A 26,402-nucleotide genomic window follows, 5' to 3' on the forward strand; every position below is an offset into this window, starting at 1 on the left:
ATTAAGGTTCCTTCTAGGACAGGAGGCTGCAGGAGGCTATAGCAGCTGAGTAGGGATGGAAGGTGAGACGCAGGGATTCAGGGAGAAATCCCTCTGAAAACCTCAAGTGGGACTTGCCTGCCCTAGAACCAGCCCTTCCTGCAGACCTCCTGGGAGCCACCTTTTCTGTTCTGCAAGAAAGGCTGACCCACGCATGAACACAGCCGTCCCGAATTCCAACCAGAACAAAAGCACACTTGTCCTCCTCCTGGGATTTCTAAACAGTTATAACATTTGCAGAAATCCTCTCTCCACTACACCTTGCATGTGATGTCCATGCTTTGCCCACTGAGTTGAGCACCCAGGCAGAGGACTCGGCAGGCTGCCTGGCCATGTTAGAATTTTCAGCGGCATGTGGGGCTACCTGCCTGCTCACATCCCCCACCCGCCGTGTGCATGGCTCGGACCCCCTGCTCTGCACCAGCAGTTTGCTCCCCTCTTCACGCATCTGGATGACGGCTTTCCTTCCTGCCTGTTCTGGGACCGAGACAATTCCTTTCAGTATGAATTGTGTTGACTGCAGTTTTGAGAACAGTTCTCCTAGAACAGGTGTCCCCTCCCCTTTCCTCAGCTCCCCAGGCAGCCAACCACCCTCTGCCCATAAACAACCATCCTGGAGAACTGAATGCAATCTGCTTCCATGCCGCACCTCAGCAAGTGTGTCCCCAGGCCCACAACAACAGTACACCCTTCCTTGTCTGCTGCCCTGAACTCATTTGTGCAGAGTCACGTTCTGGCTGGAAACATCCAGAGTGCCTGGCTCTAGCTTTTCACCAGTGTCTTTACTGGAGGCCAGCAAGCTTCACCCGGGACCTGCCTGGGCCATGGGTCCACTTCTTACCTCAGGCAGGTGGCCCCCCACCTGGCCTCTGTCTTCATTGGACTGAGCAGGGGAGCAGAGTCCCCCCTCTGGGCGACAACAGCCAGGGCAGGGCTTCTGCCAGCTGCAGGGGGTGAGGGGCGCTTATGTGGATCTGGGGACCCAGCTGTGCACTCACGCACTGATGGGCCGGGGTCCATCTAGGACTGACTGCGTGTCTGCAGGCACACAAGTGTCATCAAACACAGCTCCTGATCGCCAGGGTCTCTGTATCGCTCAACCTCAGCCCTGCGTTCCTCTCCAGGTGGGAGCGTCAGGCCCCTGTGGGCTGCCTGTCCCCCTCCTTCTGCTCTTTCCTTCCATTTCCAGGTCTCCCAGGAGGTGTCAGCTGCAATAAGACAGGACTACCCCTGACTGTGGTGGCTTCTTTCAGGAGGGCTGGGCCTTTCCTCACCTGACTCGCCAGCGATAAACACAACTAATGGGCTTCCCTGGTGGCTCAAGGGAAGAATCTGCCTGCAATGCAGGAGCCACAGGCGATGCAGGTTTGATCCCTGGGTCAGGAAGATCCCCTGGAGGAGGAAATGGCAACCCACCCCAGTATTCTTGCCTGGAGAATCCCAGGGACAGAGGAGTGTGGTGGGCTACAGTCCACGGGGTCACAAAGAGTCAGACATGACTGAAGTGACTTAGCACGCACATACCTGGTGCAGGGCTAGGAGAGTGGTGAAAAAGCATGGAATTCAGGGTGAGCTCGTGATGGGGTGACCTGGGGGGACAGGGCCAGGGAGCGAGAGATGGAGGAGGCAGGCGGATGAGACCAGAAGCAACGATACAGGGACTCAGACGTCAGGCCGGCAGCAGCCCCGCCCTGGTGCACCTGGTGTCTCCTGGAGAGCTTTCCAGGCGTCCCTCCCCAAGAGCGGGTAGTTTAACTGATCAGGCCTGTTAACACTTGGCTGTGGGCACTTCCAAGAGCCCCGGGGGCTCCTCTCCTGCAGCACAGCCCGTATGTCACCCTTGCTGGGTTCCCAAGTTCCCATGAAGGCAGCGATTTTCAGAGGCTGCAAGCAGAGCCAGCTGACCAGAGCAGAGGTAGATTCCAGAATGGAAAGGCCCAAGAAAGGGCATCTGGAAGTCAGGAAAGACCCCAGAAAGAGCAGGTGGGGAGAGGCCTGGCCTGCAACAGCTTGCACATGGGCTGTGACTCTCGGGCCTGTCTGGAGCACCTTCTTCAGATTTCTGCGGGTTGGAGGGGTCACGTGGTTTGGTCTGACTCTCTAGGCAGGCGCTGATGTGGCTCAGGCTTATCTAACAGAGCCTCCTAAATCCGACAGAAGCAGAGATTTATTTTCTGCAAGGGAAGCTCTTTGTTTTTCTGAGTAGGTAGCCAGATAAGCCGTGAGTAAAGTCCTTCTCTGCTCTCCCCACCCCACCTGGAAGCCCTGTTTAGACACTTCCCAGGTGCTGTCTTACCCAATTGTCTGCATGCTGCGTGCATGGTTCCTGGGTTTCCCCAGCCCCCAAATGACCAGCTGAGACTTGAGTCTGTGCCCTCCCAGCCTCCAACCGCACTAGGAAGCATTCTTCTCAATCAAATGTCTCCCCTGGGCCTTATCACACCACATCAGACCGACCTTCCCCCAAACAAAAGGCACTCTAACCAATTTTCATGGAAACATTTTCTTTCTAACACTAAAAGTTCCAAATCATAGTAAACAACAGCCTCTAAAAATAATGTTATACTAACATCACTACCAATGCTCCCCTTGATTATCAGGGTATCATTTGATTTTTTAAAAAATTCTTCTCATGGGCAGTCAGCATGGACATGAGCTTCTGAAGAGAGTTCTTCCTGTGAGCAATCAGGGCTGCATTTGGCCTCAAAGAAACGAATGTTTGGAGCTCTCGCTCTTTCTCTCTAAAGTCAAATAGTGATGAACAACTTGGACACTGAGGTTCACCGCAAGGCATCCTGGTTCCTTAAGGGAAAGACCTGGGCAGAGCTGTCCCAGCTGGGCGGTCTGCTCCATGTCACTGATTCTGTCACAACCAACAACAGCTGGAAGCATGGCCCTCTAAAGTGTCTATCGCAGACACCCTCTCGTGCTCAAGACCATCGCTTTCTCATGGTCACCGCAGGCTCAAGAAGGCACAAAACCAGCCTCATTTTCAGCTGGGTTTCTCAAGCTACCACAACAAGACAGGGAGACAGCTGCCTTCCAAAGCTCGCACAAGGCGAACCAAAAGATGGGGGTAGCTGCATATGATGGGCAAGAAGGCATCTAAGGTCATGTCGATGTTAGTCGTTCAGTCGTCTCCGACCCTCTGCGACCCCATGGGCTGCAACACGCCAGGCTTCCCTGTCCCTCACCATCTCCCAGAGCTTGCTCAGACTCATGTCCATTGAGTCGGTGATGCCATCCAACCATCTCCTCCTCTGTTGCCCACTTCTCCTCCTGCCCTCAATCTTTCCCAGCATCAGGGTCTTTTCCAGTGAGTTGGCTCTTGGCATCAGGCTCATTAAAAAGCCCCAAAGCTGCCATCAGAAGAGCGGCTGACAGACCCAGCTCGTCCTCCAGGCAGGAACACAGGACAGCCCCTTCCCAGGGTGCCCCCACGACTGCCATCAGGAGATGCAGATCCTTCACCTTCTGTCTGAAGCCATGGCCAAAGCCTTTTCTGCCCTACCTCTTCACCAGGGCAGATCACCAGAAAACTGCCAGTCTCCCCGACAGCACTTGTGTTTCCTAGGGAACCCCTCTCGAGGACACACTGGCTTCCTCCAGGTGCTGTACCATGCCAGCAAACTGAAGGTACCCTGGTTCTTTGGGTATATAGCAAGCTCTCTTCTTTATAACATATTTCTATAATTTGAATTCTTATTTTAATGGCCCTGTTGCATGGGTATATTATCATACATGTGTGTGTGCGTGTTAAGTCGCTTCAGTCCTGTCTGACTCTCTGTGACCCATGGACTGTAACCTGCCAGGCTCCTCTGTCCATGGAATTTTCCAGGCAAGAATACTGGAGTGGGTTGCCATGCCCTCCTCCAGGGGATCTTCCAGACCCAGGGATCGAACCCGAGTCTCCTACATTCCAGGTGAATTCTTCAACACTGAGCCACCTGGGACGTCCATATTATCATACACGTGATCCCAAATCATTTTAGGTAGAGACTAGAAATTGTCTCTAAAGTACCACTAGTTTCCTAATCTATAAAGTAAAAGCTAGTAAAACTGCCTCATAGGACGGATTCAATAACGCAGTGAATACACAGCATGTAACAGTACCTGGTACACACTAGGTGCTCTATGAGATCTGATGTGATTTAAACATCATTACTTCATTGTTAATTTATGTCCAAAGCAGCATTATTGATGTTACCAAGTCAAAAATTTTTCATTTAATCTATAGTTTAGAACTTATTTTACTGCAAATTGGATCGGAGCCAGTTCAAAGCACCAAATGAATTATTTTTGAACTACAATAATTGAAATAAAACCATGCATACAAGAGAGGGAGAAAAAGGCCAGTGCTACAATGAGTTAAATATTAAAACTCAGCCTTACATTTAGCTTTGTGGTTTTTGAAAGCCAAGGCAAAAATGAAATCATGTTAACTTATGTGACGCTCATCATCTGATAAATGGCCTGTGCGGCTCCTATGGAAAGTGACTTCCTCTAACACTGGCATCTGAGGGTAAGTGTTCACACTGCTCCTCACAGGAGGTATACTGGGTACGAGCAGAAGGGCCACGTCCATGCGTGCCTGCATGCAAAGGCACACACATTCATCCTTCAGAAGAGATGCTTCACTTTTCAGGATTGAATGATTAGGGCCGGGTGGGTGAGCGCTCTGGAGATTTCCCACAGGTACACAGAGGGGTGTTCTTTATTGTTTTCTAAAACTCTCACCAAGAAATTTTGTTAGAGAGCACGGACCAGTGGATCAGATCACTGAGAATACCATCCATCCTATGTCAGTTTACACACATTTAAGAAACATGGAGTTAAATTATTCCTCTCCATCCCAAAGAATGGACCAGTTTCCAGGTTCGCATCTGTAAAACAGCCTGTCCAGTGGCTTCCCTGAAAGTGCAGGCTAGCCTCCACCTTCCCATTCCACACAGCCGCCCCAACTCCTCTGAGCCGGATGACCAGAGGAGTCCGTGGACAGGGAGGCTGACTTCATCCACGGAGGATCTGCTTCTCAATGCTTGCGAATAATCAGAGACAACAGACTCCTCTGGGAAAACCACGATCGCCCAAGCAGGGGCAGGACCAGATGCTAGCAGGATTTACTGGCTTGGATGAACAATAAGGTGTTTGTTTTTGCAGGTAATTAGAGTTCAGTAGCAAGCTATAAAGAGTTCTTCGAGAATTCTAAACAGACTGTAGCTAAAGGCTATTGGATTATGACTGGATCTAATCAGTCATCTGCAGACCTCCCGAGTTAAAATGCCAGTATTTGATACAGCACAAGCACACAGACCACCAGGGAGGAACGGTGCTCCGTGCGCTTAACGTCCCAGGAGGAAAGGCGGCCCACGTGTGCGCGCGTGTGGGGTGGCTCCTGCCATGGGATGCAGCAGTTCACATAAATACGTCTCTCCAAAGGTCCACACACGCTGTGTGTTGGGAAATGCTTCAACAACTCTACACCCTCACAACTGTTAGGGAGTGGGTTCCCAGATACTATGAAGGGCTGGGTGGGCATTTGACAGAGAGAAGTGGTTTGCAAAACCATACGCATTTGCACTTTTCTTTCAGCACCCACTACTGAATGTGGGGCTTTTTGTTGTTTTTTTTTCTTAACAAATCTGAGATATGAATACAAATTTGATTACAATTAGTTTAAAAAGTTAGTTTCTAGTAGTATAGACAAAAGAGGATGAGCAAAGCGCAATATTTTTAAAATACTGTCAATTGAGGTTTGACAGAAAACAACAAAACTATATAAAGCAATTATCCTTCAATAAAAAATAAATTAAAAATTACTGTCAAGATGAAATAAATGTGTGCTTAGAGATAACTGCTCATCTTGCTTGTCTTGGCCAAGAACTTGTTATTTTCTCCTTAATACCAGAAAATACGCCTAAGATTATTTTCATTTACTCTACTCACATCATGATAACCAAGAGGGACAGAAAAGTGAACAACAAACCCACCCACAGGAGTGAAAAAAATTAAAATGAGACCAGATAACGAAACAAAGTAAAAAAAAAAAAAAGCCCCAGATATGGCTAAGACTAGGGGACAACAACTGCTTTTGTACTCCTTACCCATAGCCTCTACTCTTGGGAAGCCTGAGTTCACATTTAGGATTCTAGGCATCTTACTATCTAGGGCACTAGGAAAACTTGACAATATATATATTTTCTCCAAGAACTAGATTTCCATTTAATTTTGTTCTCTTCAGCCCAATATAAATTTTCCCATTGTTTTGCATGTTTTGGCCTCCTCAATTTATTTATTTAAAGTTCTCAAGCAGTCACCTCACAATCTTTCCTTCAGAGAAACATGAAACAGACAGCTACTCCAGGAGGAAGAGAAAACCTTCGGGCCGCAGGTTGAGAGTCAGCTGGCCTCCTGCCCCGGAGGCTCCCTGAAGGTGATCTCAGCCTTGGGCCAGCGACTCAACCCCCAGGGCTGCTGTCTCCCCGTCTGAAACACCAGCAGGCAGCCTCAGATTTTGTCCACACTTTAGGCTCTAGGGTTCTGTGGTTCTTTCTTCCTCAAGGGGAGAATTGCCAATGGACAAAGGGCGTAGCTGATGATTCTTTAAACTAAGACACTGACATTCTACTTTCAGAAAGTTGGACTTTGTTTGAAACTGGCTGAAGAAAAAAAGAAATTCAATGGCACGAAGATAATCCCACTATCTGAATATATTTAGAGTGAATCAAAATCGTGCTGATCTGGGGAAGGGGATGCAACTCACGACGACACTCTGAGAAAAACCTCTTCCCTTTACAGAGTGTGCTTTAAGAATAGACCAACCTCAAATGAGCATTTCCACTCTCAGAGACAGTCTGTTCAGTGATCTCCTGGATTCCCTGAAGGGCTGGGACTTGGGCTTGCCTAGGTCCCTACTCGAGAGGAAGCAAAGGCGCCCAGCAGTACTGTTTTAGAACTTCCAGAATCTGAGTGAAAAGAATATGTATTCAGAAAAGCATTTAAAGAGGCAGAACAATCCAGAGTCTGATACTTACTTGTGGCCCAGCTCATGAGCGATGGTAAAGGCCAAATTGAGGCCATTGTCTTCGGCAAGCACACATTTCCTCTTAGCACTGCACACACCTCCTAAGTAAGCAATTCCTGCAGCAGAGACACAAAACACATCCTCTTCAGAACATGCGAGGTCCTGACCTCGCAGGGCAAATCCACACGGTCAGCATCACACACCGTCGAGAGGGGCAAGTGGGGGCAAGGATGACCATGGGACTGGGCCTGTATCTCCAGAGCTCATGGAGACTGGCTGGTCAGTGTGGGATGCTTCTGTATTTGTCTAATGATAACAATAACCACCACAAGCATCTCTCAAGCATTTAACATGCGTCAGGCTGAGCAGCTGGCACATCTTATCTAACAAAGTCCTCATTAGCCAGGATGGAGGCAACAGGGAAACCGCAGTTCAGAGAGGAAAGGTAACTTTCCCAAGGTCCCCTGGACTGGCACCTGGAGCTGGAGGCTGAGGCAGCCAAATTCAGCATCCAGGGCCGGGGCCAGGTGAGGCCAGCAAGGCGAGGTATCCAGCGTGCAAGGTTCAAGGAGAGGACCCCGAGGGGGTGAGCAGGCTCCTTCAGACTCCGTGCCCCGGACCTCCACATCCCTCGCCCCAGGCCCAGCCCCGCCAAGGTTAACGCTCTCAGGGGGTGAGCCAGACCAGGGCCAAGGCTCACTCAGAGCAGGCCAAGGACAGCGGGAAGGTTCAGGAAAATGTCTCAGGAGCCCCTCAAAGTGGGAGACCGGGTCCTGGGAGGAGTGAAAGACACTGGAAGAGTAAGGGCCTGGAGGCCATCTGGGAAGACAGATCCCGCAGTCCAATGGCTCATCCCTGCACACACGTGAGGGACCCCAGGACCTTCCCTGAGAGGGGAAGACTGAGGCAGCGCGACTAGGGGAACCAGACTCAGGAGAACACTGTGAGCAAGGGGCTGAGGAGAGAGGATGGGAGGGGGCGGGCTGTGGGGGTGATGGGGGGAGGACAGAGGACGGGGGGGTCCGGGCTGTGGGGGGCGATGGGGGAAGGACAGAGGATGGAGGGGGCGGCTTGTGGGGGTGATGGGGGTGTTCCAGGGGAGCAAAGCTGTTCTGCTACAGAGGCCCGTGAACAGGAGAGGGCCTTGGATGGACTGGGCACAGCTGTGGGTCACGGGCATCAGCCGTGCATAGCTGCCCATCTCTGGGCTGACGCTGCCAGAGGCACTTCTGCCCACTCCTTCGCAGCTCTGAACCTCGGAAGGGCATTCCCGGGTCCCCTCGAAGGACCCCCAGCACAGGGCCTGGGACAGGGCTTGAGTGCTGGTGGCGGCCGACTCCCCACTGTGTCCTGTGACACGAATGAGGGTCTGGGGGCCTGGGGGGCGGTCGGCGGGTCACAGGCCAGGGCGGGCCCAGTGCGGCCCTCGCTGTGCACGCACAGGAGTGCGGAGCGGGCAGTGGCTTCAGCTGGGTGTGCACGGGCCAGTGGCATGGGTGACCCGGTGACCAGGGCCTCTGCCCGCCGGCCCGTGCCCTGGGAAGCGCTGTGGCCACACGTGGCTCCCTCAGTGTGCTTGAGGAGTCTTGGGAGCGAAGGGCATCCCCGTGGGCACAGGGGCCAGGGCGGGAAGGAGCTCGCAGAGATGGTAAGTAGGGGGATTTAGGAATTAAAAACGAACCTCCCTCCCTGCTCCCGAAGAGCTAAACCAACATCCTATGTGTTGACATCAAGACTAAGCCGGGGCAGACCCCCAACACACACAGGGCCCCCTCATAACCCCTGTGAGGGGCAGGCCAGCTCAGCACAGGAGCCAGGCACCATGGCACACGCCTGCTTTTATTTGGAAACATGCTTGGCCAGGGTTGAACTTTTTGTTTTGTTTTCCACCAAAAAAAAAAAAAAAAAAAAAAAAAAAGAAAGGAAATGCTCTTAGGCCTCAAGATGTGTTTTTGCACGCTGGCATCTTAATGCAGACTATGGGAAGGAAGAAAATGACAACCAGAAAGGACAGATCTGCCTTTGCGGTGCCTTCAAGGTTGTTATTCTGGTTTTGTTTTAAAAATACTTTGTGGGCTGCTGCAAAAAGTCCGGCAGTAAGCGGGGCGGAAAGCTTCTGCAGGGCACTGACGGCATCCGCGTGCCGCACACACGCACGCACGCACGCACGCACACACACACACACTCAAACACACCGCTGGTCTGCCCAGCCTCCTGGGTCAGTGAATCAATCGGAAACAATCAGACGTGCTCGCCCCGAGGAGTCGTCTGGTGAGGGGGAAAGACAGACATCCAGGGCCAGCTGTGCTGAGCTTGCTGTCCCAGGACCGCCCGCTGAAGCAGCAGACTTCAAATACCACAGGAACACGCCCCTGGCCCCGGCTGCACTCGGCACCGGAATGGGGCATCCTGAGCTTCCACTCTAACTGGGCGACACGCAAGGCTGGGGAACGACTAAGTGGAGGGCCTCTCAATAATCACATTTTAGTTTCCCCAAGGTGCAGATGACTTATTTTTTAAACTAGAAAATGAAGCCTGGGTTTATAAGAGATGCTCCCAGACAAAGATAGATTAAGGTCTAGTGTTTTTAATGATTTATTCCAATTGTGAACTGCCTGGTCATAAAACCAAGCAAGGCAAAACACCTCAACAAAAACAGCCCCCAAATGGAGCATTGGAGCTGGCAAGTGTATGAGCAATGCTGTGGAAAATGCTTAGAACTCGAAAAACAAAGTCTGGAGAGAAGCCCAGGTTGTTGTAAAAGTGCTGTAGGGAACAGATGATAATTAAGCCAGGAGCTTCAGGGGAAAACAAAGCCCACCACTATTCCATGTTTTCTGGGAACAGCAGTGTAGAGAGCAGGGTGTGATGGAGACACGGAGACACCTTGTTACCTCTGCAAATGCACCAGCTTGAAAACCCCATCAGATCCCACCTTAGCACTTGTCAAGAAATGAGGAAAACCCAGTTTTCACAGCATTGATTTTGTTTTTTAAATTAAAAAAATGAAGTCTGTAAACATAAGTTCTGCTAATGTCCATGCTGAAACTGTGGAAGCAGAGGGACCTTCTTATGGAACTGGAATTCCCCACAGACAGCAAGGATTTCTCAGACCTCAGAGTAGTGCTTTCAACGGTTTCAGCCTTCCATGATTTAAAATTCTACACCAGAGAAATCAGAGTAGAACTTATTTTTGAAATCTTAAAAAACATCAATTCCACATGTTTGCGGAGCTCCTTGGAACAAAAGCGAAGCAGAAAGGCAACTGGCATTTATTAGGGTTCTCTTCACAGGCGAGTTCAGCTCTGCATGCGCGGTCCTCCCTTATCTGGAAGGTATTACCGGCCCCACTTTACAGGCAGGGAAGTGAAGGTTCAGCATCCAGTTATGCGGCTGATCAGGGCTCAGGCTTGTGTACAAATGCAGGGCTCTCTTTCTCCAGCACCCATGCTCCCCTAGGCAAATGCTGGGGCTCCCACACCAAACTTTTGGTAACCAGCAACAACGATAAGCTTGAAGGATTTAAAAGATTTTCATAAATCTTAATGTGCTCTTATGCTGAGATGTGGGTGGGATACAGTAAAGGTTTCACATGTTTAAGTCCAAATTCTTTAATCCTAAAGATGAAAAGACTCAAGGGATATATGTGGTCATATTAACAGTAGCAGAGCTACCTCTAGGACATGGTTAAGTCATTACAGATCTTTACATTTCTTTTCCTTTTGGCTTAAACCTAGTACAATGAATATGCACTCACCATGAAAATTAAAGGTATTGGTTATATTTCATTTATTCAAGGGGACATACAACAGAGGCAGAGGTGGGAGACTAACAAACCACCACCAACAACAAAAACTATCTGGATTTTGATTCTGAGTGTGCAGCCCTGAAGGCCGTAGATATGAAGGAAGTTCACAGTCAGCACATAATTGAGTGTGTGCTTGTGTCCTAAGGGCAACTCACTCCACCTCCATGAAACCCGTGGCGCAGATTAGGAAAAGCAATGTACATTTTGGAAAGTCTGAAATACTGGAGTTACAGATGAAGGGCTGTAAAGCATTTTCCTGATGCCTGGAGAAGTGTATCTAATTCATCACAAAGCGGATTACATCCACCAGAGCCTCCCAACCCAGTTTCTCAGGCAAATCAATTCAGTGTGGACACACTCTTCTCTATTCCTTTTCTTGGTAGGAGCACAAGCTTGAGGAGCAAATTGGGTGAGATGGTTTAATTTCTTTTTCAGTGGAAAACTGTGTGGTATAAGCACATAATTCTTAGCCTTAGAGTTGACCATATGATGTTTTCTAGATTTAAAGAGTAAACAACACCCAATTGTATAAACTCTGGTTTATCCAGCAAATTGTCTGTGTGAACAGTTTACAGCTGCTGGCCCTGTTGCCCATTACTCAGACCTTCTTGGGCTCTGCCTGAGAGAGATGATCAGCTTTCTCCCACCAGCCGCTCCAGGAATCAACACCATCATGGTTATCCCTGGCATACCATGCTGCCAATTATGAGACCGTAATTTACATCTATGCTCTCAGCAATCACAGCAGTAGAGATTGAGTTTCATGCTCAGGCTTGTCAACAAGTCCTTGTGCTCTTGGAAACTCACTAAGTGGTTGGAGGTATGATCTGAATTTGTGAACGGCATTAGGAACAAGTGTCTTAGAACCTAGGATGTGACAGATGAAAAGTAACTACAGTCTATTCTTATTACTCACGGTACTTGGATTCTAAAAGGAAGCTCCGAACCCTGAATTCTGGAATAGAGAACAACTGGTCCTAGGGGGAATACAGGATTTGGTTCCTGTGAGCCTCTGATCACATTTTTGTCAACTGACACATAACTTTGTTGTGTGTTTCTGTTGAAAGACACCTATTCGATACGTATCATTGATTCATTAACATTGAACTCAGTGCCTGTAACTCAAGGCTGAATGAAGTTCATCCAGTGTTTTCTTTGCAAGGCATGTGGCAACCTTGAGCTTTGAAACACTAATCAGCACTTCAGCACTATCCTTGGAGGCCACTTGAAACAGCAAAATCACCACTAAAAGCAGAAAAATATGAAAAACAAGGTGCCAGAGAGACCTCAAAAAGGACACTTGTTCATAGCATGAGAGCTGAAACAAGAAAGAAAAACACTGCCTTGTTTGACCTCTCCTGGGAACATGCCTGTTGGGTGACTCAAATATTTCACCATTCTCCATGTATCTGCAAATGACCACAGAAGTACTGCAAGTACTGATTTGGGAGTTTCAAATAAATTTTAATGAGTAGGTGAATTCACAAATGCAGACTCTATGAACGAGGAAAATTGGCTGCATTCTCAAAAACTGTGTCTTTTACCAGGCACAATGAAGTCCTTATCAGTTGCAGTAAGGAAAATCACTTTTCATTTACATTTCCTATATATGCTGCTTATATTTCCTAACTCCATACTATTAGATTAACTGACTCAAGCCCTTCACTGTAATTCTGCTTCTGCAGTCTCCGAGATCAGTGGTTCACAGGGTCACTGTAAGTCACTGACCCCCTAAAGACTTATGCACAAAGTAGACAGAGCCCCATAAATGCTGAAGGACAGGCTTCTAACAAATCAGGAAAGAAGGTTCATGGTAAGTGTCTGGAGAGGTGGCAAGGGTAGGAGAGGGTGGTCGCACCACTTGGGACTGAGGGACACTGCTTTTCAGCCCGGCCCTGCCCATTGCTTTCTGCACTGGTGCAGGGCCCCCATGCCCCAGGGGGCACAGCACGACAGCCCTTCCCAGACGCAGCCTTGTCTTAGCAATTCCCCCACAAGTAGGAATCCCCATCTCCCTGGTCTTCTGGGTCTCTTGGGGTCAGTCACAGAGGAAGGAAGATGAGTTAGTAAGGTCTTTATCCCTACACCATGGATGGGGGTGGGAGGAAACGGCTTAAAAAGCGGCACTGGTTCCCTCCTTAAACATGAGCACTGCAGACGTTGCCACTACAATACAAAACTGTGCCAAACATCTATCTAACCTGGAAGCACTGATGAACTAAAAACCCAGCAGCTCCCAAAGGTCAAACAAAGCAGTAAACAGACAAAGTGTGATGGTAACAGCTTCCACGTCTGACCACTGAAGGGCTCACATGCTTGATTTTAAAACTTAATACCAAGTCAGAGTAATCAAAGTAGTGTGCTACATACATAGACATTCAGATCAACTGAACAGAACTGAGAATCCAGAAATAAATCTTCACATTTATAGTCAACTGACTTTTGACAAAGGTGCCAAGACCATCCAATGGGGGAAAGAAGAGTCTTTTTCAACAGATGGTGCTGAGACAAATAGACACCCAATGTCAGAACCCCTTCCTTAGATCATACATACAAATGAACTCCAAATGGATTGTAGACCTAAATGTAAGAGCTAAAATGATAAATCTCCCAGAAGAAAACAGAAGTAAATCTCTCTGATCAGAGTGGAAGGCAAAGCCTTCTCAGATGTAACACCAAAAGCATGAGTGGAGATAAAAAGAATCCCACGCCAGTGTGTTTACCAATGCAGACATGGTCTTCTTGTGGCCCACTCCTCCCACAAAGGAGAGTGGCTGGGTGGGGGCTGGGAGTGAGGTGGGGAGAGATGGATTTCCCAGCCAAGCAGTGAACGTGCTGATACCTCCCCAAGGAAGCTGTCCAGCCATGCTGCCTGCATTATGGCTTCCTGCTAAGTGGGATCGTCCCAGCAGCGTCTGTGCTACAGGCTAGCTCATGCAGCCGTGTCAAATCCACGTGAGCTGCTGCTTGTGTGTGCATGGGTATGGGTGTGGGGGGGTGTGTGTGTGTGTGTGGCTCTTGATTACGGTCAGAACCAGAAAGGACAACATGTGCTGGGCCGCACTCCGGCTTAGGACAAACATGCCCTCACTCTGGGCATCCTGGGCACCTCCGGGATCTAGGGCTTTAGGAAGAGATGCCACCCCTGGTGAGGGAAGCACACCCCAAGACCCCCAGAGGACTCAAGGGTTGCTGGGCTAGAGCTGAGACTCCTACAAGATAAGTTAAGTGAGTGAAGTGTAAATGGAGTCAACTCTCCCTGGGATTCACAAACTGGAACCGAAAAATTTATCCAAAAGGTTTGCTGCACTCTGTAGAAACCGAAACATACCGGGAGATGGCGAGGGAAGAGAAATAACTATTGACATTCAACAGACCACAGCCAGCTTGAGCCCCGTGCGCAGAGACGCTGTGCAGGCTTCCTATGCTCCAGCAAGACGGCACTTGTGTCTGGGAAGAGGATCCCCAGGGAGCAGACAGGGCTCCTCCAAAAGCTCAAGAGGCCTCTCCTCAGAGGGCGCACAGGGGCTCAGGGGCTTCTGCCTCAGGCCCAGACCCCCACCAGAAGGGCCTCAGCAAATTCACCTCAGGACGTCAAAGGAAGGAGGTCTGTGCCAAGATCCTGAGACTCTCTCATTTTGTCAAATACTTCGCGCAGCGTCCTGACTGCCTGAACGTTACAGCCTCACGCCAGGCACAAGATCCGAAGATGAACCAAAGGGGTGCAGGCCATGGGAAACAGTCCCAAGAACACCATTCCAGCAAGAAGACAGGGAGGCAGGTGGAAAGGTGAGCAGACATTTTATACGTCAAGCTCAGGGCCCAAGAGGTGGGCGCTGGGGGCTCTAAGGGACGATTGTCCCGGTGTCCTGTGTCCAGGTCTGAGCTCCTGGGAAAGCAGACAATGGAGACTGCAGATGGAGCTGGCTCTGGGCCCCCTGCTCCCCCGTGCAGCCTCAGGCCCCTGCTCGGGGTCACTGGTCACAGCAGAGGACCACGCCCTCCTCACTCTCACCTTGGGTCACTCGGCAAACATGTCTGGGCGCCCTGGCCACTGCTGGCTCCGCGGGTGGGAGCCTGCCGGCAGCCCTGTGAGTGCAGCAGGGATGCAGGCCTTCAAGTTTCATCTCAAAGACCTCCAAACCCTTGTGTGTGCTCCCCGAGCACCACAGAGGGAAACAGACCCTGCCAAGCCTGCTCGGTGTCTGCATGTCTCAAGCTCTCCTGGGTGTGCACATGCACGTGTGTGGGCTTGTGCATGGGCATGAGTGTGCCTGGATGCGGCTCTGGGCAGCCACCACCAGACAACATTTCTGAAAGCCGGCGGTGTGAGGTGGACGCCCATGCTCCTGTAGTAAGGAACCCTGGTGGATTTTAGAAGTTTTAACTACATTCCCATTTGCTCATCAACCTCACCATTTAGCATCTGTTTTTGTCAATAATTCCAGGGACCTTTACTAGTCCTCCTTTCACAGCTTTGAGACTCCTCCAGCCTCCTCTCTCACCATTGTGTTTCCTCTCCCTGGGGGTGAGGGTGCCCTCTCTATCCCTAGGGAAAGTTGGGGTTTAGGGGTCAGAGGTCAGGATGCACTTTCCTTAAAAATATCTCAGTCCTGTGGGATGTGGAAAATGACACAACCAAGGCTTCCACAGGGCCAGATATCCCAAAGGAGTACCTAGGAGTGGATGTGAAGTGTTCCCTGCAGAAATTCAAGTGCCACCTGGCAAGAGGGACACACTCCTGACCTAGCCTGCTCATGGTCAAATGCACCCTGAGTCATAATCTCCCTCAGCAGTCCTGTCTGAACTGAATGTGTGAGAGCAGCGGCAGGCAGGGCGTGAGGGAAGATCACCACACTGTGATGGTGGCTGAGCTGGAAGAAGGAGCGGTGGCTGGCGGCGGGGGGTAGAGGGCACCCGGGGCAGCGCCCAGGGAAGGGCATCCACCTGGCTGAGGGGGTGCTGGCCACAGGGCAGTCACACAGGCGTCCACTTTCTACAGACCTACCACGTGACAGAAGCGCTCAGGCGTGGCTTCCCCAGAGGGAGAGGACACCAAAGGGCACAAGCGGGTCTTCCCAGGGGCTGGCGCTCTCTGACCACCAGATCTGGGTCACACCGAGTGCTCAGCTTCAAGCATTCACTGAGCAGCATACCTAGATACGCTTGTTTTTATGTAAATTTGAAAAAGAGAAGAGCTGCACACACAAGTGAAAAAGGAGAGTACGGACCTGATTTAATGATCTGAGACCGGTCAAGATTACTGGCCAGTTCAGATGGTAGTGTCTTGTCCCAGGAGCTAACATACAACCTGGTGACTACAGTTGATAAGACTGCATGATATAATAAAAATTGGTTTAGAGAGTGGAAATTCAATGTTTTCACCTGCTTCCCCCCAAAAGTAAATATGTTAATAAACTCCATGGTGGTGGGGGGGGAGCCTTTTCACAAATTACCAAGTGGTATACTTTAAATATCTTAAATTTTTGTCAGTGATACCTCAATAACATTGGGAAAGAAGACAGGTTATCTTAAGAGAATTCAAGGGTCTTCAGATCAGATCAGATCAGTTGCTCAGTCATGTCCGACTCTTTGCTACCCCATGAATCGCAGCACACCAGGCCTCCCTGTCTATCACCAACTCCCGGAGTTCATTGAGACTCACGTCCATCGAGTCAGTGATGCCATCCAGCCATCTCATCCTCTAGCGTCCCCTTCTCCTCTTGCCCCCAATCCCTCCCAGCATCAGAGTCTTTTCCAATGAGTCAACTCTTCACATGAGGTGGCCAAAGTACTGGAGTTTCAGCTTTAGCATCATTCCTTCCAAAGAAATCCCAGGGCTGATCTCCTTCAGAATGGACTGGTTGGATTTCCTTGCAGTCCAAGGGACTCTCAAGCGTCTTCTCCAACACCACAGTTCAAAAGCATCAATTCTTCAGCGCTCAGCCTTCTTCACAATCCAACTCTCACATCCATACACGACCACAGGAAAAACCATAGCCTTGACTAGACGGACCTTTGTTGGCAAAGGAATGTCTCTGCTTTTGAATATGCTGTCTAGGTTGGTCATAACTTTCCTCCCAAGGAGTAAGCGTCTTTTAATTTCATGGCTGCAGTCACCATCTGCAGTGATTTTGGAGCCCCAAAAAATAAAGTCTGACACTGTTTCTACTGTTTCCCCATCTATTTCCCATGAAGTGATGGGATCGGATACTATGATCTTCGTTTTCTGAATGTTGAGTTTTAAGCCAACTTTTTCACTCTCCTCTTTCACTTTCATCAAGAGGCGTTTTAGTTCCTCTTCACTTTCTGCCATAAGGGTGGTGTCATCTGCATATCTGAGGTTATTGATATTTCTCCCGGCAATCTTGATTCCAGCTTGTGCTTCTTCCAGCCCAGCATTTCTCACGATGCACTCTGCATATAAGTTAAATAAACAGGGTGACAATATACAGCCTTGACGTACTCCTTTTCCTATTTGGAACCAGTCTGTTGTTCCATGTCCAGTTCTAACTGTTGCTTCCTGACCTGCCTACAGATTTCTCAAGAGGCAGATCAGGTGGTCTGATATTCCCATCTCTTTCAGAATTTTCCACAGTTTATTGTGATCCACACAGTCAAAGGCTTTGGCATAGTCAATAAAGCAGAAATAGATGTTTTTCTGGAACTCTCTTGCTTTTTCCATGATCCAGCAGATGTTGGCAATTTGATCTCTGGTTCCTCTGCCTTTTCTAAAACCAGCTTGAATTAGGTTGATGAAATCATAGTGCTATCAATTAGTTAATTAAAGTGGTATTAATGAGTCAAGGTTTGCTTTTATCTATATCCCCAGACTTCACCTGTTTTATCTGTATTTCTTGGACCATATGAGGTGGCCTTATATGGTCCCATTCTTTCAAAGACCCTTGCAATGTTATGTCCTTGAAATTCACCTGAAGCAGCCTTGACTAGTTTCACCCCCTCTCATACTAATAACTGTATTTGTACAGAAGAATAAAATACAAGGTCATACGCAGAATTAGGGAGAAGGCAATGGCACCCCACTCCAGTACTCTTGCCTGGAAAATCCCATGGATGGAGGAGCCTGGTGGGCTGCAGTCCATGGGGTCGCTAGGAGTCGGACACGACTGAGCGACTTCACTTTCACTTTTCACTTTCATGCATTGGAGAAAGAAATGGCAATCCACTCCAGTGTTCTTGCCTGGAGAATCCCAGGGACAGGGGAGCCTGGTGGGCTGCCGTCTATGGGATCGCACAGAGTTGGACACAACTGACACGACTTAGCAGCAGCAGCAGCACGCAGAATTACTTGCCAAGTTAGCAAAGAGAAGCTGTTTCAGAATAATTAAGAAACCGTGTCTCTTGCTAAATGCTGAGCCCAGCAAAACCATCCTCTAGGGGATGAACTGTGGAACGTGAGTGTGGCCTGGGGTGAAGGTCAGCAGCATCCAGGGCCCTTCCCCGCTGTGCTTTGTCCTAGGGCCCGCCGGGTGTGGGGAAGGTCAGGCCCCAGGGCAGCTCTGGACAGCAGCTTCTGACGCAGGTCTGTCAGTGCCCGCTGGCAGGACCCCACAGCCCGTTAACTAAAGACAGGGTCCTCACACGGGAAGCTGGCCGTCATCTGGGTGCTGACTCAGCTGCCATGAGCTAAAGTCCACCCGCCATGCCAGCCCCGACTCCAGACAGCCTCAAGAGGCCTGAGAAGGCTCTGCCTCTGCAGACAGGAGGCAGAAAGGACCCTGTTTCATTGTAGTTAAAAACAAAAGCTAGCCTCTTAGAAAGGAATGCTGATGAGAAGTCAGGTGGGCCCCCCAGCACAGTGACAGAAAACAGGCCAGCCTGCGGCAGGACAGGCAGCAGACGAGGAAGATGCCCAGCCTGGGGAAGGGTCCCCAGACGTGGCAGGGAGTGGATGGTTCGCCTTTGGGTTCAACATTTTACTGCTCTACACTTACGGCTACAGCTCGTACCTAAGGCTCCTGTCTTAGTTCCTTCAAGCTGCTGTAACAAAATGCCACGGAGATGTATTGCTCACAGTTCTGAAGGCTGGAAATCTGAGACTAGGGAGCCAGCACGGTTGCGGGTGAGGGCGCTCACAGTCTTTGAGGCACAGTCTTCCTGTTGTGTCCTCATATGACAAAAGGGGCAGGGAATTCTGTGAGGTCCCTCTATTATGGCACTAATCCCAACCACGAGGGCTCCATCCTCATCTCCTACCATCATCACCTTGAGGGTTAGCGTTCCAATATATAGATCAGGGGGAACAGAAACATTCAGATCAGAGCAGCTACCTTGGACCTCAAGACTAGCCCCAGACTACAGGAAAACGTGCAGGTCAGGACCTGTGTTTGAATAAACAAATGCTCATCTTTTAAGCAATTCCACATGCTTCCGTCTTGCCTCTGTGATTATGATGATGGCCCCATGTTCCATTCCCAGGACCAGGGGATCCTTAGAACTCCACTGTGGCCTTCCACCAAGGCTGGCCGGCCACCAGGCCCACACCTGCCCCAGACTCACTCCACATCCAAAGGACTCACCACCCCAAACTGTGTCTCCTCAAGTTTTCCTCCCCTTGAAGTTCAAAAGCTTGCAGACCTGGTCATTCTCTCTCCTCCCCCCTCTCTCTCTCTCCTTCCACCCCAACTCAGCAACCATCAAGTACTGCCATTTCCTGCTGCTCACAGACTCTGGGATTTGTTTGTTTCTTTTTGGTGCCAAGTCTAGAACCTTTAAGCTTAGATTATTGAGGTAGCTCTTCAGGGATCATCTTTCCTGTTTCTCTCCACTCCAGTGAGTCCTTTAAAGGCTAGATTCAAGTGTCCTCTCTTCCACTGATTTTGCCCTGATCCTGCCAGCTCACATCCCCTGCCCCTCTAGGGCCTGTCATGATACCTTTTCTTTACGATGAGCCCCATCGTCCTGCAGTCCAGTCATCTGACCAAATCTTATGTCTGCAGGGATGTTAAGCATCTCTGAGCCAGCACCCACACACTATTTCATAATTATTATGGGCTAGTTAATTATGAAACAGGTTCTCAATAAGTTCCATAAATGAGTAAAAGGATACTAATCTTCATAAAAAGTACCCTCGGGTGCTGAAGAAGTCGACTAGAGTTCGATGCATAAGACAGGGTCCTCAGGGCTGGAGCACTGGGACAACCCTGAGGGATGGGATGGGGAGGGAGGTGGGAGGAGGGTTCAGGATGGGGGACACATGTACACCCGTGGCTGATTCATGTCAATGTATGGCAAAAACCTCTACAATACTGTAAAGTAATTAGCCTCCAATTAAAATAAATAAATAAAAAGAAGTCGACTGGAACAGGAAGGAGTAAACGGTGAGGATATGATGATACAATGATACTAACATCAAACCTGTGTGTACCAGACCCAATGCTAAAGATTTCCCTTCATTGTCTCATTTTATACTTACAACCTCCTGGTGAGGTAAATACTATTTATTATCTCCATGACACTGGTGAGAAATTAAGACCCTAAGAAGTAGACAACTCACTTGAGGTCAAACAGTGAGTGATGGAGCTTGGTTCCCATCTCAGATCTTTTGGACCAGAGGCCTCACACTTAACTTAAGAGGCTGCAAGCTGGTGGCCACAGAAGAATACAGACTATAGAAATGTTCTGTTTGGACCACTAAGCATGTAAAAAAAAATAACCAATCACCAAAAATTAAAAATTAGGGGAAGCTACATAAAATTCAGATTTCCCGACTCTTCTTAAAATATCAGATAACCAGAAAATGATACACTGGTCAGTTGATGGTGCCAAGGCAACAACTGATCCAAGTGGAAACAAATGAATTAAAACCCCCACCTCAAAGCACACTCACAAAAATAAACTCTAAACAGTACAAATGTGAAAACAAAACTTTGAAAGGGTAAGAAGAAAATACAAATAAATGTCATTACGATGTCACAATATTAAAAACATTTTAAAACAAGACCTAAAAAGCAGAAATCGGAAGGCAAAGAGCTGTTATCTAGCTAAATCCATGCAGAAAATGTCTACATGACAAAAGTCATAGGCATAAAAGGACAGACATGAACAAGATATTTTCAACTCACATGACCAAGGAAAGATTTACAAGATAGTCTTCCTGACTAACAGCCAGAGGTATGCAGGATAGAGTCCCTAGAACACAGCAGCTCACACACAGCATGCTGGCAAAACCTGACGGTTGTCAGCCTTAAAGACTCAGATTCTGGGGATGAATAGAGTATAAGCTGGTATAAGGGCTGGTTTAGAGAGCAAGTTGGCTTGTCTAGAAAATCTGAGGGCTGTGAAAGCGTGTGGAATGGTTATAGCCTGGAAGTGCCAGACTGTACTGCTGCACTGGCAAGCCCCAGCAGACTGGTCTTAACAGGAAGGCCTACCACCCATCACACACACGCACACACACACACACACGCATACTCGTGTCCACACACACACATGTACCCGCACATGTGTGCATACATATAACTACCACCCTATGAGGAGACGTTGTCCTCAGCCTCAGTTACAGCTAAGAAAATGGAAGCATGCAGAGGGTGAGTCTCTGTCCCAGGCTGGAGCTGCAGCCAGGAAGGACAGCAGCTTCTGGCCGCAGCCCTCCCGACTGCGCTGAGGGCAGGCGGGCGGGCCCGGAGCGGCAGGCAGGCCAGGATGGACCCAGCCAGCACTGCGCAGAACACATGCCAGGGGCTGAAGGGGAAGTCTGCCAACTACTGTTCAAAGTCCAGGGAGTTCTCTGTTAAAACCCAAACCAAAAAGACTCTAACACAGATGGCTTTAACCCTTGAAACTGTGCAAAGTTTGGTATGTATCTGTGTAGTTTTTGTAAGAAGGTTTAAGGCTTTCATCAAATTTCCAAAGGGGTCCATAACCTTAGAAAAGTTAAAAACACTACACACAGGAATCCCACAATATAATCAAGGACATTCCCTAGGAAAAAATCCTCTCTGGACAGCCAAGTCAGAGCAAAAGATCCTGGGAAAATTATCCTTCAGCCCTCAGGGATTACCCAAGCATTCCTCAGAAGGTGATAACCACCAGTGTTCTGTTGAATGTGTTTTTCTTTGCCAGATCTAAACTGACTGACTCATGGAGTAAAAGAGTAAGGGTCTAACTGCCTTTATTCACCGAGGTTACTTTTAAAAGAGCAATCAAGGTAACGCAAGGGTGAAAGGCGGACTTTATTGGTTAGGTGCATGCTCTTTCTTAAGAAAACATCCAGAATTCAGTATTCAACTTAAATTGAATTCTGTGGTTATAAAGAATCTAAAAATAAAAGACAAAAAATCTGAGAGACATGGGCTATTCATATATGCATATTCGTACATACGCATGATTTACAAGTATATAATCCTAAGGGTTACACTATACATACTTTCTTTAAAAAGAAACTACTCTTCTGTTTTATCAAGGGCCTACCTCTTCCCCTGGAGCTGCATTTAGCTTTATTATAGGATCTTTACTAAAGATCTTTATCGTAGGATCTTTACTATATCTTGGAGCTTTTTACTGGGGCCTGGGAATTAAATATGGAAATGTACTTTCCTCAGCAAAGTACACACTGACCTTTGTTACAAACTGTCTTTGTTTTCTGCAAGTAAGTATTTCTAAAAAATGGATTTTGTTTGGATTTAATACTAAAAACAATATAAAAGCCATTTGTTGAGTTTGTTCTCCACTTGCAGGAAACTTACTGACAAACTGCCATTCTCATTCAGAAAATTTATGTCCACATCCACTCGGCCTGCTTCAAGTCTGAGGTCAGAGGAGCACTTATTCTCTCCGGCCAGTGCACAGCACACGTCCCCTGAGGACACTTCACACAAGACCACCAGCACGAAACAGAGCAGAGCTTTGTTTTCCATAAATCATTCTCAGTCTTGGTCTAACAAAACCCAACGAAACTGAGAGACAAGGCATGAAAAGTCCCTCTAAAAACACATACGTCCTTTAAGACCATCTTCTGAGAGTGTGGAACTGCACACACTTTTTTAGGCATCTCAGCCAGACTGTTGACCTGGCTACCATCCACTCTTCCCAGTACTGAAAACCAAAGAACGTTCTAGGCTCATCTGCCTAGGTTGCCATCCACATAGGTTCCTGAAATTATTTCTTAGTGGCACCACCTTAACCAGTCTCCCCAATTCCAAACAAGCTTCAGACTTCCTAAGATGGGACTGGATTATCACCGTGGGAACAGTGACATCATGGACAAGGGTCAGTTTGCCGTGACACTGTTACCCCCAGCAAACATAGCTGACTCTTCCAGGGATAGAACTGCCCCATTCCATTCAATTGTCCCACTGATCTTTTTTTGCACCAGTTTGGTATCATGAAATAAATATTAATTCCAACCCTCTCAACAGAAGATCTTCCATTCAAAAACATAATAACCCAAGAATGCGAATTGCTATTTCCTGATCCCTGCACTGTGCTGGGCAGGCTCTGGCTATAGTCAAAGACAGCCCCCATGACTGCATTTGGAATGCAGAGGCAACAATAAATCAGATGGACTAGTGAACACAAGAATCAAACCAGAAGGCGGTGGGGCAAATTTTCCAAAGCAAAGCGAGATTTTGACGCAGAGGATCAGCTGCTCAGGAGATGAGGTGACGATTTTCCTGGACTCCTTTTTAAATTTCATGTCTGGATCTCGTCTGGAACATCTACCAAATGGACTCAGGCCCAAATATCTGACATTCCTTTTGTAATTCCAGCCCTGTGACTGCCCCTGTGTCACGGCAGTGGGAACCTTACTTCTAGCCTTGATTTCACATTATGACCGACTCGCCTTCATTATCTGAGCTCCCTCAGCACAGATAACTGCCCAGGGAGTCTTTATACAGCCACAGAGGATGGGGGGGCCTCCAGTGTGAAGATGTGCTGAGTCTCTACACGCTTCTATCAACATGACATTTGGAAAGCTGAAGACAAGAGCAGCCAGCTGGGGCCTTGGAAGGCACCATCCTCAGTGATCTCAGGGCCACTCTCCACATATGTGCTGGGGGCAAGGAGGCAGCCAGCTGGCAGGAGCCATCCTGAGGGACAGGGTCATCGCCACCCTCCAGCTGACACGCAGGAAAGCCTTGGGCTGATCAGGCGTGTGTGATAAAGGCAGCAGAAGTCCCTCCCCAAACGTAAAGGATGGTCCACAAGGGCCTGGGCTGCTCTATACCTGAGGGCAAGTGGACTACTTTTAAGGAAGTGCATTTCCATTATCCTGCTCAAAGACGTATGCCACTGGCAGGATAGCTAGTGAACCCCAGAAGAGACCCCATTCCTTTGAGGATTGGTCTCAAACTAAAGACTTATGAATTCACAATTAAGGGTGTTAAATGATTCCCTCCAAGAGAACCAGGATTGTGCTGATCCAGGTAGAGCTGACTTAGCAGTCACGGCTTCCAACACATCCTCGGCTCCCTTGGCCTTTCTTAGGGATGTAAACCACGGGGAGATTTCACTTCAGGCTGGTGGATTCTGAGGGGGTGAGGCAGGCAGGCTCTTGGACACAGGGCCACTCTGTCATTTACCACCTAGGTGATTATGGCAATTACTTAAGCTCTCCAAGTCTTTATCCCCATTTGTGAGATGAGATGAGACAAATACCTACCTCATGGGGCTGGGGATTAAATGAATAATGCAAGTAAAGCATTTTTCACATAGTAAACACTGAACAAACATTATCTATCACCACAATTATTTTGACCAAGTCCAAATTAAAAAAAAAAAAAAAAAAAAGGTTAACAAAGCAAAAACTCGGTGCCAAGAAGCCTACAAACATTTCACAATTGTCTGCAGTTTAGCTGCCAGCGTAAAGATGTGCTGAGTCTCGAAATGCTTTTATCAGCACGACATTTGAAAGGTTGAAGACAGAACAACCAGCTGGGGATTTGGAAAGCACCATCCTCAGTGGTCTCAGGGGTCACGCTCTCTGTATATACGCTGCGGCAAGCGTGCAGCCATAAGAGCTGTCATGTACCCTAATATGCTTGGAATCATGCTGCATCGCCTCACTCGCTCTGGTCTTCCTCACCTGCCTCAGTTTCAAGCTAGATTGTAGACTGACTCCCCTCAAAATACATGTAAGCAACCCCCTTCTGGATGCTTCTACCTGCCTGGACACTGCCTGTGTCTGCCAAGCGACCAGGATGCCTCCAAGGGCCAGCCCTGCTGGGTCGCGGTGCACCACGCAAGCCTGATAACTTCCCCGTGATTCAAAGGGAAACAGAACCTTCTACAAAGCTTTCTCAGAGTTAGAAATGGGTGAATTCATAAAAACTGACTAAGAAATTTATTAAGATTAAATATGCAACGCACACTGAATGCACTCCTCAGAAACATCTCGTCCCTCTGTTCTCTTCTGAGATCATGGGGTCTTCACGCTTAGGCCGCCTGTGTATTTGATCAAACAGAATTCTAAAAATTAATAAAATTAGCTTTCTGAGGCAGAAGATGCTATTTTCAAAAGAGAGAGTTAACAATAAACTTATAACTAGACAATGGGGACTTACCCTGGGGGTGAATATTATGGCACAGAAAACAACTTTTTGAAAGGGAAAAAGAAATAAGATGCCTCGGAGGCCACTGGAGAAAATATCTGTCTGGGTTTTTCCACCAAGTTATCATCCCGGCCAAGATAATTCAATATGAAAAAAAAAAAAAAGTCTTTTTAATAAGTGGTGCTGGGCCAACTGAAAATCCACATGCAAGAAAACTAATTTAGACCCCTACCACATTCAGACACAAAAACCAACTTAAAGTAGATCACAGACCTAAATATAAAATATAAAATGATAAAACTCTTAGAAGAAAACATATGGGTAAATTATCATGACTTTGGGTTAGCCAATGATTTCTTAGGTCTGACACCAAAAACACAGGTGAGAAGAGAAGACTGATAAGCTGAATTTCATCCAAGTTAAAGTTGTCCATGCTTCACAGTATACCTTGACTAAGACAGAAAGACAATCCCCACTCCCTCCAGTGGGAGAAAATATCTGCAAACTATTTATCTGATAAGGGACTTGAATCTAGAATATATAAAGGATCCTTACAACTCTGATAAAAAGAAAGCTTCCCCATTTAAAATGGGCAAAGGATCTAAGTAGACATTTTTCAAGAAGATAAACAAATAGCAGTAGGTTTATGAAAAGATATTCAACATCACTAGCCATCAAGGAGACACAAATCAAAACCACAAGAAGATACTATTTCACACCCACCAGAAAACCTATAATGAAAAAGACAAGTGTTATCAAGAACAAAGGGCAATTAGAACCTTCATATATTGCTGGTAGGAATATAAAGTGGTTCAGACACTTAGGAAAATGATTTGACAGTTTCTCAAATGTTAACATAGAGTAACCATATGACTTAGCAATGCCACTCCCAGTTATAGATCCAAGAAAACTTTCCACATAAAAATCCATACATGAATGCTCAGTTCAGTTCAGTTCAGTCACTCAGTCGTGTCCGACTCTTTGTGACCCCATGGACTGCAGCATGCCAGGCCTCCCT

General features: G+C 48.0%; 1 protein-coding gene across 6 annotated transcripts in view; it reads right to left on the reverse strand.

The window, feature by feature from the left end:
- Positions 1-26,402, reverse strand: part of ADAMTS17 (ADAM metallopeptidase with thrombospondin type 1 motif 17) — a 396,657-nt gene that overhangs the window by 224,952 nt on the left and 145,303 nt on the right. For all 6 annotated transcript variants that reach the window (XM_044933289.2, XM_025271613.3, XM_044933288.2 and 3 more), the window contains exon 8: positions 7,074-7,179. In XM_044933289.2, the coding sequence (XP_044789224.2) occupies positions 7,074-7,179 (106 nt within the window). The remainder of the gene's footprint in view (positions 1-7,073; positions 7,180-26,402) is intronic.

The sequence above is a fragment of the Bubalus bubalis genome, chromosome 20 (genome assembly GCF_019923935.1).
Source record: "Bubalus bubalis isolate 160015118507 breed Murrah chromosome 20, NDDB_SH_1, whole genome shotgun sequence".
Classification (NCBI taxonomy): Eukaryota; Metazoa; Chordata; class Mammalia; order Artiodactyla; family Bovidae; genus Bubalus; species Bubalus bubalis.